This window comes from Alosa alosa, chromosome 15 (assembly GCF_017589495.1).
Source record: "Alosa alosa isolate M-15738 ecotype Scorff River chromosome 15, AALO_Geno_1.1, whole genome shotgun sequence".
NCBI lineage: Eukaryota > Metazoa > Chordata > Actinopteri > Clupeiformes > Clupeidae > Alosa > Alosa alosa.
The window spans coordinates 8,548,250-8,565,243 of NC_063203.1; the positions used below are offsets into that span (position 1 = coordinate 8,548,250).

The 16,994-nt window shown below is 44.8% G+C and overlaps 1 protein-coding gene across 2 annotated transcripts in view; it reads left to right on the top strand.

Moving 5' to 3' along the window:
• sgsm2 (small G protein signaling modulator 2) overlaps positions 1-16,994 on the top strand; it is a 45,892-nt gene that overhangs the window by 2,331 nt on the left and 26,567 nt on the right. For both annotated transcript variants that reach the window (XM_048263932.1, XM_048263933.1), the window contains exon 2: positions 2,533-2,608. In XM_048263932.1, the coding sequence (XP_048119889.1) occupies positions 2,533-2,608 (76 nt within the window). The remainder of the gene's footprint in view (positions 1-2,532; positions 2,609-16,994) is intronic.

The following is a 16,994-nucleotide window of genomic DNA, read 5'->3' on the forward strand; positions in this document are numbered from 1 at the left end:
CAATTATATCATCTGTTGTGCTTGCCACACCTAAAAGGGCAAAATCCTCTGTTGGCTGTTACTACATTTCAGCAAAGACATAGCTTACAAATCACAGCATTTGGGTCTGCTGTGTGTTACATGTAGCCTCATGTGAGGATTGACTTTTGGCCAACAAAAAATAAATAAACCTTTTTGTGTGTGAAACATTTTGCACCGAGGATACTAAATGGCACAGAAAGCACAGCCTTGCATCACAGGCGCTCAGTGTGCTCGAGGTTTTTGATCCCTGTCTCTTTAAGCCGCAGTCAGCCACCTTCCCGTTGCCTAGCAACTGAAAGCATCAGCAACTACCTAAGAAGTTAAATTGCATCAATTGACGAATAATGCTGCTGCTGCTCCCAGCAAACTCTGTCATAGATGGCTCTTTCTGAGGGGAAGAACAAGCCAGTGTGTGTCCCTGTGCACTGATTTTCCATCATGGGGCCTTTGATATAGAGCATGCCCTTCTGCTCCAGAGGGAGATTCATTTTAACCTTTCAGGCATGGCAAATGTCTGTGTTTCTGATTAGATGTGCACGTGATGTGTTGCCTCTGGTCAGCTCAGCTCGTCTCCTAAAGCTGCCTCTTCTGGAGGCTCCCTTTAGTGTCCGCTGTGGTTTCGGCTAATGGCTCGCGCTGGTTATTTCCCAGAAGAGCCGCATGCTGCCGCTGCTGTTGGCTGCGCGTACTCATGATCTGATTCATAGCTGTCACTACTGAGACCACCTCGGTCTAGCACGGAAAAGCCCTGCATGATGTTAGCATCCATCTCTGTCTTGAAGACACTGTCTTCTGGAGGACCATTAGGGAGAGAGCAGAGATTTTAGTGGTCAGTTAAAGCAAATCAGTAGGCCTATGTATTTCTGAGAGGGTGTGTGAGTGTTTGTGTGTGTGTATGTGTGTGTGTGTGTGTGTACATAACAGCGCATTACATTCTCTCCTCCTTCATCATTTCAAGCAAGAGTTCCCTTCATCTAATGCTAGTTTTCCCCTGAGTATTATGTCTGACAGAAACACAGACAAGTATCCTTGGCAACAGTATCATTGGTTAAATTGAATAGCCTGTGTTTGGAATTACAGGGTTTATGCCCAATAATTCACCAACTCAAATTCATGATATCTGCGCCTGCAACAAGTGTGTTTTCTGGTGCAGTAGTCTGGCGTTTCTTGTGCGGGGGTCTAATTTACTGTCACGCTCTGTGCTGCGAGTGGGCCGCGTGGGTCGTCGTGATATCTTCTGAACTCCCCGGTTTGCCCTGGGCTCAGAGACTGACAGAGCTGTGATAGTCCCTTATCACCCTGCTCTAATAAACCATAAGTAATGACTTCATTAATGTCATTGTTACCACGGTCAGCTCAGCAGGAGAATAGGATTTAACACCACTGAATCCTGACGCCTCCTCTCTTCAGATCTGGGGGCTGCGAACCATTCCTTACAGCCGAGTGAGGATGTATGTGTGTGTTGTGGTGGGGGAGTTATCTATCTGAATCTGACTCGAGCCTTACATTTGTGTCTACATTTTCCCCGTTGCAGTGCTTTTAATTGGTTTGAAGGTCGGTGTGTAGACTCTGATCTGATTATTGTCAGTTGTGAATGTCAGCACCCGTGTTTGATTTGTTAATACTCTGCCAGGCATTTGGCCCAAATGGCTAAGATCAAAATAGTTGTGTAAACAGCATTTGAGGCTCATTCTTGGAACATATTATCTCTGTAAAACCATGCATAAAGGTTAGGGGAAATTTCATTATGGTTCTGTGGTTATTTTGTGCATTGAGCATGTTACCCATGCTTCGTTCGAAAAGCTCCTTAACACGCTCGTCATTTGTACTTTTCAAACCAAATATCAGAAAGAGAGAGTGCAAAAATATGGACCGTTTATATGGACCAAAATTAGTATGTACATGTATGAGAAAATACATGAGAATTGTCATCAAAAGAAAACAATGACGGCATCAACACAGGAAAAAAAAAAATTCTCAACAAATCTCATTGAAACGAGTGGTTCCTACAATCCAAGCCTGCTGCGTTGATCACGGTGGATTGATTTGTACTATGCAAAGTCCTGTGGCCCCTCCAAGCCTTGATAGACACTTCCTCGACCCCACACCAGTCAACGGTCCAGTCAACAGTCCAGTCTCACCACTCCCCCTCAGGCTGTCAGGGAACTGTGTGGCTTCAGCCAACGTAACACCTAGTAGACTTTCAAAAGTTTGCCATATCACCAACACCCCAATTAAATAGCTCATGTAGTTCAATTACACCAACAAGTCAGGGGAGCGAGAGAGAACAGTGATTAATTACTGAAAGGACGATTAAATTCCAGCGAACGACCAAGCCTGTCAGTCTAACTGTGTGCACTACCCAAGAAACCTGTCCACGAGGAGTCTCATCTCGTTCCATCAAGTTTATCTGCTCAGTTAATTATTCTCTTGTTCGTCATTATACCCGACAGTGTTTCTGGGAATGATGATTTTGTGACCTCAGTGTGTATATCTCTGTCTTTGGCGCAGGTGAAGCAGATCATGGAGGAGGCAGTGACTAAGAAGTTTGTGCACGAGGACAGCAGCCACATCATAGCACTTTGCAGTGAGTAGTCTCAATTGGCCCCATTTCCTCCTCTGAGTCGGCCACCATTCAGACCATCTTCCATTTACTCTCTTTTCACACCAATACTCACACACACACACACACCCCGCTGTCTCTCTCTTACACACACACACTCATACACATACTGCAAAATGATGTGATCTCACCAACAACTCCCCAACCCACCCCCTTGACGTCAATCAATCACCCCTTCTGTGTGTGCGGGCTTGAGCCAGGTTTCTTAAGCACGCTGGCATAGGGAGACCAATTTGAAGAGACTTCATTGAGAGAAATCGTGAGATCCACCAGAGCTGGCCGTCTGCCAGTGGAAAGGTTGATGTGGCCAACGTCCAACATGTGTGACTGTGACTCAGCCCCCCCCCCCCACACATACACACTCCAATGGACACACACGTACACACACAGGTCCAGAGACACGCCTGGATTTCCTCACATTACGTCAACCCAGAGCAAAGAGTATGCGGAGACCCCCACCGGATAGATTTCTCATGGCTGTCTGCGGTGAATTCAATTACCTGGCCTGTCCTTGGCAGTGCGCATTACGTCAAAGCACCCAGCCAGCACAGCCAGCCAACGGACGGGATGGCCTCCCTCAACCTCCAACTCCAGTTTTTATTTTGATACGCACAAAACACTTGACACAAGGGCCACTGTCTGTCATGCAGGAACCCAACATTCACTTCCTGATTGACCTGTTGTGCAGGGCAAACCACAGGTTTAGTCATTTACTCAAGGAAGTAAGAGACAGAAAAATTCTACTGTACTGGAGAAAAAGAGACAAAGAGGTCTCTTTTCTCAGAAAGATGTTTTACATTCTGAAAAATATGACATTACTAGTTATCCTCATGTGAACTATGACCATAAAGTTACAAGCTATGATATTTCATTTTATCATCTCTGGACAGAAAAATGACACATTATATTAGCGGACTGCCTTTCAGTCATTTGTGGGAAGGGAAACTGCTCTACTTTATGGTGTGGCAAGCTAAAAGCAAAAATGTTTAACATAATTCAGTTCACATTTGCATTACACAGTATATCAGTACAATCTCTTTTGTAGAAGTCTGTTTAGCAGTGAGCATAAATTGGAAAGAGAATCCACTTAGCCCTTATTCAATGACTACATTTACAGTGCATACGGAAAGTATTCAGTGCTTCACTTTTTCGTTATGTTACAGCCTTATTCCACATTTCGTTATGTTACAGTGTTATTCCAAAATGGATTCAATTCATTTTTCCCCTCAAAATTCTACACACAATAGCCCATAATGATAACATGAAAAAAGTTTTTAAATATTTGCTAATTTATTAGAAATAAAGAACGAAAATATAATATGTACATAAGTATTCACAGCCTTTGCTCAATACTTTGTTGTGGCATCTCATCAGACCAGAGAATTTTGTTTCTCATGGTCGGAGAGTCTTTCAGGTGCCTTTTGGCAAACTCCAGGCGGGCTGCCATGTGGCTTTTACTAAGGAGTGGATTCCGTCTGGCCACTCCATCATACAGGCCTGATTGGTGGAGTGCTGCAGCGATGGTCGTTCTTTCTGGAAGGTTCTCCTCTCTCCATAGCGGAACCCTGGAGCTTTGTCAGAGTGACCATCGGGTTATTGGTCACCTCCTTAACTAAAACCCTTCTCCCCCGATCACTCAGTTTAGAGGGACGGCCAGCTCTAGGAGGAGTCCTAGTGGTTCCAAACATCTTCCATTTATGGACTGTGCTCATTGGGACCTTTAAAGCAGCAGAAATGTTTCTGTACCCTTCCCCAGATCTGTGCCTCGAGACACTCCTGTCTCGGGGGTCTACAGACAATTCCTTTGACTTCATGCTTGTTTTGTGGGCTAACATACACTGTTAACTGTGGGACCTTTAATAGACAGGTGTGTGCCTTTCCAAATCATGTTCAATCAACTGCATTTACCACAGGTGCACTGAAGAAACATCTCAAGGATCATCAGTGGAAACAGAATGCACCTGAGCTCAATTTTGAGCTTGATCACAAATGCTGTGAATACTTATTTACAAGTGATTTCTTCATTTTCTATTTTTAATACATTTGCAAAAAATCTCAAACAAACTTTTTTTAAATTGTCATTGTGGGGTGTTATGTGAAGAATTTTGAGGAACAATGTAATCCATTTTGGAATAAGGCTGTAACATAACAAAATGTGGAAAAAGTGAAGCGCTGTGAATACTTTCTGTATGCACTGTATTCTGGTTGGCCTCCAGGTTTAAATAATATTTTTGGATGCACAGATTAAATCCTTCTTTCAATACATAGTCTCCAGAGCAGTTTTGGCTGTTGCTCTTGTGCTTACAAGTGGAAGATGATACATTTGAACAGCCATTATTACAAGCACTTGGCCATCTGATCTCTGAAGCTCCTCTTTCATTAATATTTAAACGCTCCCAAGTCATTTCTCTGCAATGCAGAAAAAGGCAATAGCCCATGGTAACTAATCCTAACCTAAAGCCGTGTTTTAAAAAATATGTTTGTGAAAGCTGTAATTGAATGATCTGTTGAACTTTGTCAAGGTGAAGAACTGACCGACTAGAATCGGTTAGTATTGACTTTCCCTCTTTATCTGATTTTACTGTAGGCTGCTGTAATAGCCTCATCTCATGTGCATTCATTCTGCGTTGCAGCTAGCCTAGAAATCTAGACGCGCCCCTAGCGGCAGCTGCCAGGGCTAGTCTAGCAACTCTCAGTTGGCTTGTGAGCTCCAGAAATCGAAACTTAATCAGGCATTGAAATCGTGTATAGAGTCGTTTGGTGGGCTTAACATAATGATTTATGGCAGAGTTGCAACGGTTTGGCTTGAATTCCCTGCTACTTGAAAACAAATATCCTATTGCGTCCTATTGCGTGCAGAGGGGATTTGAAAGACAACTGATTATCCCGCCCCTCGGACTGAGCACTGCGAACGGTGAGTGCCCAGACCCTACATTTGAATGTGGGTCTGGCTCGCCAGGCTACGTTGCAGCCTATAGGCTGCCATAATCTATCTGTATCTTTTCAGAGATGAAATTCTGCAGATATACTGTATATGACCTAAACCCGGGTACCCAAAAGGTTTTGTAGGACATCTTGTACTTTTACATTTGGTAGACGCTTTTATCCAAGACAAGCTTCTGTCAGACTTAGCTTTTCTCACAGATTGGGTTTCTGCAGTTTGCACCCAATATGTTTGTGATTTCTGGCAGCCACAATCGTTGAATCAGTCCTACTATCAAGCACGCGGAGGCTTAGAGCCGGCTCAGACCACACATAGGCAATTTCAGCATCTCATTGTCGGCATCACTCAAATGCTGTTGCTCCACAATGCCCGGCCGACATTCATGTGACTGGTCGGATCCTGCGACATATCTGTTTACCATGTTGTTAGTCGCTTTGGTTAAAAATACGTCAGCCAAATGTAATGTAATGTAATGTAATGTAATGTATAAACGAAACAGCGTCGGAACAAGCGCCGGCTCTCAGCCTGCCCCACGGGGCCAACTCAGGAATGGCAGCAGAGAGAGAGAGAGAGAGCAACCACGTTTAATGCTTCGGACAGAGCCTTTGAATGGGGGTGAAAGGTCACATGCTAACGAGCGGCGGTGATGTCAGACTCTTGGCAGCTGACTCATCGCTCTCACTCCTATGCCCCTCGGCTTGGCCTTTGGGGGGGGGGGGGATTGAGCTCCTCTTCCTTTTAATTGAGAAACATCTGTTAATGAATCCGGATTGATAGTGTTGTTTCATTACGCCACTGAATATTTTATTTTAGCCCATGTTTGGCCCACAGTAATTAGCACATTCTCATTCGGTACTGTAGATCATTAGCACTGATTATGCTAGTGTCTGTGCAAAGCGCAAGTGATGGTAGAGGTGTCTGAAGCAGTTGAGGTGTCTTTAGATAGATATACCAGTGCAGTGCAAGTGAGCATTGCTTTAGAGCACCATACTGTATGGATGTGTTTTCTTTATTTGAGTAGAGGCTATAGGGAGAGGGTAAGAGTGGGAGGGATAGAGAGAGAGAGAAAGAGAGAGGAAGAGAGAGAGAGAGGAAGGGTGTGACCAGACACAGTGTGAAGAGGAAGGGGAATGCAGAGCACAGGCACACGACGGGGTATCATTGCAGCTGTCACGACTCGCGCCATCCAAAAAAAAAAAAACCCACAAGAAAGACAAAAAATTCCTCCTCTTTCATTCACACCCTTTGAAGGGCTTCTGATGAGGCGTGCTTCGCTCCGCTCCACTCTGCCCTCGCCTGCCTCCATCTTCACCCCAGGACTCTAGTCTCAGTGCCAGCTGTATGCTCTCCTCAAAGCGTGCGCTCACTCGCTCGTTCACTCACTCACTCCTCCCTCCCAACCCTTCACGGGTCTTTGTCAAAGCCAACTTCCAAAAATCAGCCACAGTGACGCTGTACAAACTGCCTTATTGCACTGCCACTGCTGTCCACTCTATCACTCATGCAAGGAAGCTTTGAATAGACCTGCAGATCGTGAAGACATCCTGATTACCCCTTACACACGTACCCATAGACACACACCCTCACATGGATTTATGTATTTATGTCATCTCTCATATCTCAAAGCAGATGAATATAGAAATGTAACAAACATCTTCACAGATAGGTTCACCATCAGAAGAGAATAACTTGAGTGAGGGAGGCAAGTATGTTTCCTCAAGAGCACTAGGAGGTTATACAGTCCAGGAACTTTCTATGCCACCCACTCCAGTCTTATCTAACACTTCTTTCTGTCAGAGTCTCTTGTTGTTCCTGTTTAGCAGGACTGTCACTTTCCTGGCATCCCCTGGCACAACCTAACCAAGCTCCCAAAGCTCTCATAAGTCCACCCAGTGACCGTGAGACAGGGGGAGGCTGGGCAGTGTTGAGAAACACATTGGGGTCTTTTCCCCATTCCGGGTCATGCTTAAAGGTCTCTTTGGTGTGTGGCACATTGTGGCTCGCCACGTTCCTGGTCCTGGGCGAAAAGCGTGTGTGTCTGGCCCCTGCCTCCGTCCTTTTGTGTGTGAGGAGAGGGGGGGTGGGGGGTGGAGAGTACACACTGTACTGCCATCACTGCTCTGCTCTGACGTTCGCCCATTAGTCAGGGCAGAGCTGAATAATAGCTGTCGCCGTGCCGCTGCTGGGATTGCGAGCACTTGTTTGAGGAGGGTGAAGTGCACCTGGTTGTGTGTGTGTGTTTGCGTGTGCTTGTGTGTGTGTGTGTGTGTGTGTGTGTGGGAGGATGGGTGAATGGATTCTGCTACAGCATGAACTCTTCTTACACACATCTTCCGTGATTATTAAAAGAGGCAGTGCAAGCAGAGTGGTACGAGACTGAGTGTGTGAGAAAAGGGATTGAGAGAATGAGTGAGGGTTGTGCTTTTGTGGAAACAGCTGTCAGCTCTTGGTCTCAAAATATATAGCTGCTACGGGGGGGGGGGGGGATAATGGAATAAACTCCGAATCCGGCATTCGCAACCCCCCGGCGCTCGCATTATTTCAAAAAGTTCTTCTTGTGAACTTCTCCCATTGTTATGAAAAAAAAAAGTTTCTAAAAGATATTCCTCCACACTCCTCCATTTCCAAAGCTAACAAGCTGCGGGGGTTTTGGCGCGGGTCAGCCAGCGCTTGGTTTCTGTAGCCCACGTGTGGATCAATGCGAAAATTGCTTCCTCGCGAAAACATTAAGCCGCCGTTCCGAGCGTGAGCTACAGTGTGGGAGAGAGAGCGCAATGAGGTGGTCTGCCTTTTGAATATTTCACAAAGATTAGCAAAGCCTTCCAATTGGAATGGGAATATACATCTGTACCTCCTTAATTTGGTCTCTCATTTAGGGAGGTAATGGAGTAATTAGCCAAACCCTGGAGATTTGAGCGTGTCAAAAAACTAAGAGCTGTCTACTTTTAACAGCAATGTACCCCCCATCCCCCCCCCCCCCACACACACCACCCTCCATCTTCCCCCAAGGGGAAGCCAAGAGCAAGTAGACGTGTTGTTTAATTGTGCTTACCATCTGCAATCTAGCCAGTTCCTCATTATGGTGACCATTTAGTTCTGTGAGAAATTGCCAGTCTCAGACTAATTAGGAGTAGCTAATTTTATGGAAGCTGGGTTAGTTTGTTGCAGCCTACTCACTTTTGTGTGTTGCTGCAAGCATGTTAAATGTTTATCTAGTAGTTCATTGGATTTGTCAATCAGAGAGTATAGCTGTGAGCAGAACTGAAGCATGAGAATGTTAAATACAGGCACGTAAGGCAAGCAGGCACAAGGCTTAAGAGACACTGCTTATTTTTAGGAGATGCAGGTTTCCTCCTGCAGGTTTCAAGATTTCTAAGCAGTAACAACATTCAGTGCTGGGAATGTTTGCTGTTTTTATATTGAAGACAGCAGCCTAGTTCATTCAGTTCAGTCCCATTTAGTTGAAGTAGCAACTAAATGGGACTGAACTGAAATGCAAAAAATGGTCTGACCGGCCCAATGCATACCATTGGTAAGAACCTTCTTTGTGCTCTGATTGATTTGATTGTGTACTGTGGATTGCTCTTCTCCTTTGGTTCTTTTATTGTGGCCTGCAAAATCAAATCAGATAGGTCAGAGATGTACTCAAGACTCTCTCTTTCACGTAGAGCACATTCATAAGCAGGCAATGTGGCCACACCACACCATGTAACATCTTGTATTTCCTGCTTTGAGAAATGAAAACAAACCAGAGAGGAGATAAGGAGGGAAAGAAAGAGCTGGTTCAGCTGGACCTGTTCACCACCCACTCGCCTGCCACCGACTAAATCCCGTCGACGGCGGGCATTTCCAGCGGATGTGTCAGTCTTGCATTTTGAGCGTTTGAACAAGCTGCCTGCTACACATCTTTCCAGAATTCCCCTTTCATGAGCACCTGCAGCGCTGAAGACTAATTAGGCATTAATGACTGAATAAGTACAGATATGAATCATCTATGTTTACCCAATCCCCCCTTCCATTTTGATATATTGTTCAAACCGAGGCGGTACACTCTAGAGATTAGGATGCATTCAAGGACTCCTCAACAGCTGAGATTCATTTTGCGTTGAATTGTGTCTGTCATTTTAGCACAACGCCTCGGTTTTAGCCTAAACATCACAAACCATGGTGGTACACTTATTGACTCAGACGAAGTGAACTCAGATAACAGGAGCTGATTAGTCACGTTTTCCAGGAAGTGCTGGAACCTGTTTTCATCAATGGATGTTAGGTCATCATGATGTAACAGGAGCTTCACGAAGCTCCAAACGTGGGCTTTTAGATGCCAGTGAAAGGAGCTAGAAGCCAGTCACCATGTCAGGCTATCTGTCTCATGGAGACTGAGTGTTGGCAGATTGAAAATGCTGTCTAATTACCTGCATCATCTCTCCCTGCATTGGTAGGAGCCACATATGTACTCGCATGGCCTAGTAATCTCTAATTTAGAGAGACAAGCTCGCTCGTCGTCATCAGTGAGCTGGCACTCTCAGGTATTCCACTGATTACAGCGTGCATCACCATGACAACCCAGGCTACTGCCTGCTGCAGACGTTTGTGCAGCCTTGTCCAAAGGTATTACAGGCACAGACACAAACACACCGCACACACACGTATATGTTTTCACATACACATCCCCCAGACTCACACGCACAGTTGCGTAACCTTGGCCCTGTTGGTGGTCGCATTTGAGGGTTATTTCTGACGACGTGTTGCAGTGCCTCTCCCTAATCTGCAGATGAAACAAGGCTGTGAGATTTGCAAGGGTTTTGAGATGCTATGTTTATGTGTCGTATATGCTGCTGTTGTGTGTGTGTGTGTGTGTGTGTGTGTGGTGTTGTCGCTTCTTCTGATCCCAGCAAGCTCTTTGTGAAGTACCTGACTGAGGTTCCCCTGAACACTCCTGCTACACACAGCTTCGCTTCGCACTGAGCTGTTCCACTGCCCTGATCCTTGCTCCATAAAGAATATCTAAAAGCTCGCCAATCAATTAGGATTAGGATTAGACAGGAAATGTCTGTCTCTCTGGAGCTGTAAATGTGTGTGTGTGTGTGTGTGTGTGTGTGTGTGTGTGTGTGTGTGTGTGTGTGTGTGTGTGTGTGTGTGTGTGTGTGTGTGTGTGTGGGGGGGGAGAATCAGTCTTGTCTTTTCCCCCTGACACTATGAACCAACTGTGACCAGCAGAAGTCAAACTGCCTTGACAGGCAGGGGGATCAGATGGAGCCTGGTGTCCTCTGGACACAGATGCCTGTCAGCTTGTCTGGTGGTGGTCAGTCACACAGGGAGCCGCAGACTGACGGACATGAGTGGAGTCGTGTATCTTCCATACTGCCAGTCAGAGAGCTCAGTGTAATTTCTGCTTTACTGCACCTGTGGGTGTAAGTGAGGCGCTGTTATGATAAGATGTGTGTGTGTGTGTGTGTGTGTGTGTGTGTGTGTGTGTGTGTGTGTGTGTGTGTGTGTGTGTGTGTGTGTGTGTGTGTCTTTTAGTGCGTGTTTGTCTGTGTGTGAGTGATAACGACCAAACTGGACTCGATTGGGATACCAGTGCCAGTGAGGGATGGAACACTTGCTGGGTCATGATTATATGAAAACACACACACACACACACACTGGGCTTTATCATAACAGCCCAACACTTACACTGATATGTCATCACAAACACCATGCATGAAAATGCATCACGTGAGCCACCCCAGCAGCAATCAGGAGCAGCCAAGCGCAGACTCACTGATTTACCGGAGATGTAAAGCCAAGCCGTGGAGAGACGTGCGGAGCTGAGCAGGAAAAAAGCCAATCTGCTTCTGAGATGCTTCTGCATCCTCTACACACTCATTTACTCCCTGCAGGAGGGGACTCCCTGGGCTCACTAGCCTTCCTCAAGCTTAGATCTCAATCCCTCTCTCTTTCTTTGTCTCTCTCTCTCCTCTTTGTTTTGTTTCACAGAAACACAGAGATGAACTAATGAACTTTATTTGGATTGAGTGATGATTGAGTCCTTGTCCTTGATTTTTAATTGGTAATTCCCCTCATACTTAATGCGATGTTGTTTTTTTTGTTGCTGTCATCGTTAAAGTTGTAAATGGGGTGATGATGTGCAAGACATTTTTATGCTGGCTGTTAGTTTTATTTAGTCTTAGCTGGCATGCAAGTCTACTTCTTATTGGCACATTGACTGAAAATGGTAGTTCTCAATGCCTATTAGACTTAATACCTATAATTTATTAGATCACCTCACTCTTAGCAGATCAATTGTTCACTCTTTAGTACAAGAGTTGTAATTACAGGGAGATTGGAGCAGTCAAGTGATGGTTTTCATTAAACCCTGAGCTGTACCTTATTGAAACAGCAGTCCTATTCAATCTGTCTAAGGTCATTTGTCCGTCTGTCTCCGGCTGAATATGTTGATTTGTGAGAGGGGTAAGTGCTTGTGCATGAAGTCAATGCTGCCAACGTCCATTGCAGTTGAGTTGTATACAGCCTCACTTGGAAATCCCTTTGGCAAAAAGTGCCTGTCGAAAACGCCAAATGAAATGAATAAATGCAAGTGTTTATGCGAGCGGGAGACTGGCAGATGACAGGAAGCAGGGCTTTAAGAGACTGAGCTAGGAGGCCATGGACTCCCACCAGAGGCCCCTGGGGCGAGGATCACAGCCATTGATTTCCATTGTAGCTGTCTTTGTCCACCCAGCCAGAGTCCAAACAGAGAGATAAGATACAACTCTGGCTTGAATTATTTTCTTTCCCTCTCTGTCTCTCTTAATCTTTTCAGTTGAATTGAAAATACTTCAATGGCATGAAGGCATAAGGAGTTCATGTTGCCAAAGCAGTCATACAAAGTATGAGGGACGTAGAGAACAAGATATCCAAGTTATGTGTAGTCTTGTATACAATTATATCACTATAGAACAATAAAACAGAGGATGGCCATTCTTTCATTTTTGTCAAGAGCTTCAAAATGTGGCTGATAATGTTTAAAGCCTTTTGTCTTATGTCTTCATTAACTTGTTCACAGTGAGGAAGAAAGTGCTCATCTCCACCTTCCCTGTCTGGCAGTGACCACATGTTCTGTCCTCTTTTGGCAGCCAGGTTTTTTTGTCTGTCTCTCTCTCTCTCTCTCTCTCTCTCTCTCTCTCTCTCTCTTTTGCACTTGAAATGGGCAGTTGGACTGAATCAATATTTAATCACCTGGCGTGATCCTCCGGCCTGACGGGGTCTGGGAAACGAGTGGGGAGCGAGTGAGATGGCGAGCGCTAGGGGTGTGAATCTCTCATGTAAAAGACAATACGATTCGCATCTAGATACATGGGCACGATTCGATACAAGAAAAGATACATGTTTATAAAAAACGATTCGATGCAATTCGATACAGTTCAAGAATGGAAAGCATTCTGAAAGATTTTTTATTATTTGCTCAAGGTGCACATATATTATCAATTATCATGGTCATGGTTGTCAATTAGGCAAAAAAAAGTGTGAATATGATGATCATATACTGTATTGAAATGAAAAAAGAATAGTCTACATTTCAGTCAGACACTGCAGCCAAATACAACCTAAAAATACATTTTTTAAGAAATGTGTATCTGATTGTTTTCAAGGAGCTGTAACCTATTGTTGAGTTAAGACAATACCGAAATAAAATAAAACAGTGCTTAAGACACTCTTGGCCTTTTCCTATAGCCTACAAGAATAAAGGCCTACATATCAATGAATTCTCTGGGCCTATTTTGTTCCAACGGTAGACCTAATATGCAGAAACCACAAGTCTGAGTGAATATGAACAAAACTAGATGTACCGCAGAGCGGTGCAAAATAGGACCGCCGCCTAGTCCAGCACATTTTTTCCACAAAAATAAGTCACGTTGAAAGGCAGATATGATTCTAACTGTCTCACTGAATTGCATTATGCACACTCAATTCTCATTGGTATCTGCTAGACAGAAGTACAAAAACATGATTAGTTCATAGATTTCACATGTAAAATACATTTTATACAACCCCACCCCCATCTTGCCTGTTCATAATTCTTGAGAAATTCTTGAAATGTGTGCGTGTACATGTTTATGTTTATGTGTGTTGGTGTGTCTGTGTGTGTGTGTGTGTGTGTGTGTGTGTGTGTGTGTATGTGTGTGTGTGTGCATGTGCTTGTGTGTGTGCCTGAGTATGTACCTGTGTGTGCATGTGCATGCATGCGTACATATGTCTACTGTGTGAGTATGTGTCATACGTATGATTACTGTGAATGTATGTGTGTGCGTGTGTATCTGTTTATGCACATGTGTGCATATGGAATGGGATAACATGACCCCTGGAGGCAAACATATGCAAAAAATTGGTCATCCTAGGCCCTACGGTTCTCAAGATATTCACAGAAAACTATGTTGGTGTACGGTCACTAAATGTACACATAAATTATTTTATTGTATGGCCCCCCATGAACGAAAGTTCACGAAACTTGGCATGCATTCGGAGGGTGTCATAATGATCCTACACTTTCAATTTCGTGCAGTTTTTAACATGTCAGCCAGAGATATTGTGATTAAAACACCTAATTTTTTGCTTTTTAATTTTTAACTAGGTGGCGCTATACATGAAATAAGTGGAAATGGGATGGGTTGACATGGCCCCTTAAGACCAACATCCAAAAAAAAAGGTGGTCCTCCTAGGCCCTACGGTTCTCGAGATATTCACAGAAAACTGTCTCCGGCCACCTACAGGCCAGTTGGTGTACAGTAACATAAATTAATTTATTGTGTGGCCCCCCATGAACGGAATTCCACAAAACTTGGCGTGCATTCAGAGGGTGTCATAATGATCCTACACTTCCAATTTCGTGCAGTTTTGACCATGTTAGGTCACAGATACCTGCGATTACAACACCTCATTTTTACTTTTTTGTTTTTAACTAGGTGGTGCTATACATGAAATGAGTGGTTATGGAATGGTTTGACATGGCCCCTTAAGATCAACATACAAAAAAAAGGTGGTCCTCCTAAACCCTACGGTTCTCGAGATATTCACAGAAAACTGTAAATGCCCTACCCTCCTCAAATAAATACCCCCGAATAAATATAATAATAATAATTTGTGCATCGTTTTAGCAGCAAGGGACAAATTATTCTATAACATTAAAGAAATCCTTTCATCGTAAAGTAGGCTACTCTAACAGACTGTCTTTGCTGTTTAGGAATGTTATGGTAAGTGTTTAAATTCGCGCTGGATTTTGAAAAACAAAAGAGTAAAAACTGTCAAACAGTGCAAGTGCGAGTTGTCACATGCTTAAGTTGCAGTAGATGTATGGGTAATGAGGTCCTTTGACAACTTTGGGCAATGAATGTAGCCCAAAACTAACTGCATTACCCACAAATCCGTGCCACGTGTAGTTTCAAAACCGGAAGTGGGATGAACGCGCTGCTTGCAACGTAAATGAGAGTCTAAGCAAGCAGAAAAGGTTGTGAACCGATTTGTAACAAGTAAATCGATATAACGACGGTTCATTTCAGTTTTATTACGATACGGTGCTTCGCGTATTGATGTAGGCGTATTTTACATGTTAAAAACGGATACCGATACGTATCGGTTAATCTTTACACCCCTAGTGAGCGCAGAACCTTAAGTGCCTCAGCTCTTTGGATGGCTCCCCAGACTCGCCCAAGATTCCTGTTTCAATCTTAATGGAGGTTGAATTGCGCTTGAAATAACAGTGCACTGTTTAATAGCACATTGCTGATGGAGTATTGTGTGTGTGTGTGTGTGTGTGTGTGTGTGTTTGTTTGTGTGTGGTGTGTGCGTGCGTGGGTGCGTGTGTGTGCGTTCCCATGTTTCATTAGTTAAAACTGTAGATAGAATATAATTCTGAACATTAGTACAGTCTCGCACTGAAGAGGTATAGCCGATTAAATGAATAGATCCTCTTGCCACTGTAGCCCTAATGACAATTGTTTTGCACGGCAGACGTTAGATTCTTGTATCACATTTGCGCGTCACCTTTCTCTCTGTGGAGTTCCAGTGTGAGCAGGTCTAAAGAGTGGGAAGTGAGAGGAGAGGAGTGGAGAGAGGAGAGAGAAGGGGGGTCATAATAAGTTTTAGGAGGCGTGAGTGTAACATGAGCCGGGCTGATAATGCTGTGTCCACTGCAGCGTGCCGTGAGCACGGGCCAGCTCATCTCATCTCTCTGGTGCGGCCACGTGTGCGGTTCTCCGGGCAAAAGTGTCGGACTCGAGCCGCCCGGCCGTGACACATCGGAGGTGGCGCAGCACCCAAATCAGGTGCGTTTGTCGCGCCATATGCTGAACTGGCTCGCTCACTCACACACACACACACACACACACACACACACACAGGCACGCTCGCTCGCTCGCTCACTCACTGCTTTTCTTATCACACACATCGCTATTTTAAGATCTCTCATCTCTCGATCGTCTGCTCGAGGAGCTGTCGTCAGAGTCAAATGTGACTGCACTTGTAGCCAAAATGATATGAATACAAAACAAACATCAGAAACAAGTGGGAAGGGAGAGTGTGACAGGTTTCACACACATACCGACACATTCGCTCTCTCTCTTTCTCACTTACACACACATACATATCACATCTATTTTGAGAGGAAAGATATTTACAGTCACGCTTTCCCACTAGAGAAGCATGAAATGGTCATCTCATCTCTGTGCTGATCCGCTGGACTGTGGCCTAGCCGTTTCTGCTTCAGTGAGTCTCCACTGTCTGATATATTCAGGCAAATGTGGGACTGGACTGCAGTCAGCCCAAAAGGCCAACTCATCCGTTTTGTGCTCGACTCGGCCTAAAGGGATGGAAGGGACACGGTGAGATTTGAAGCAATTCGAACTGCTCAGGACATTATTACCTTCTCTCTCTCCCTCTCTATCTCTCTTTCTTTTTCTCTCTCTCTCCCTTTCTCACTCTCCCTCTCTTTCTGTCTCTCTGGGAGACCTGTCTCTGGCTCAGTTAAGCCCAAACTCTGTGGAATCGTCTTCTCGGCGTTTACATTTCCCTCACTAATGATTCTCGCTCTGCATCCTCTGTTTCTCTTCCACCCTTTTTCATTTCTCTCTCACTCCCACCCTCGCTCTTTCCTTCCTCTATTATCTCTCTGTGGCTTTCTTCCTTGCCACTCTCACTACTCACTCTTTGCCCATCATCTCTTTGTGTCTCACCCCCACATCCACTCCAGGTCCTCCTGCCCTTTCTTCTCATCCTCTCCTTTTCTTCCTCCTCTTCTCTCCTCTTCCTCCTCTCCAATCCTCTCCTCTCCTTTCCTCTCCCCTCTCTTCTCCCCTCTCCTCTCTCCTTTCCTCCCCTCTCCTCTCCTCCTCCCCTCCTCTCCTCTCCTCCCCCTCCCCCACTCCT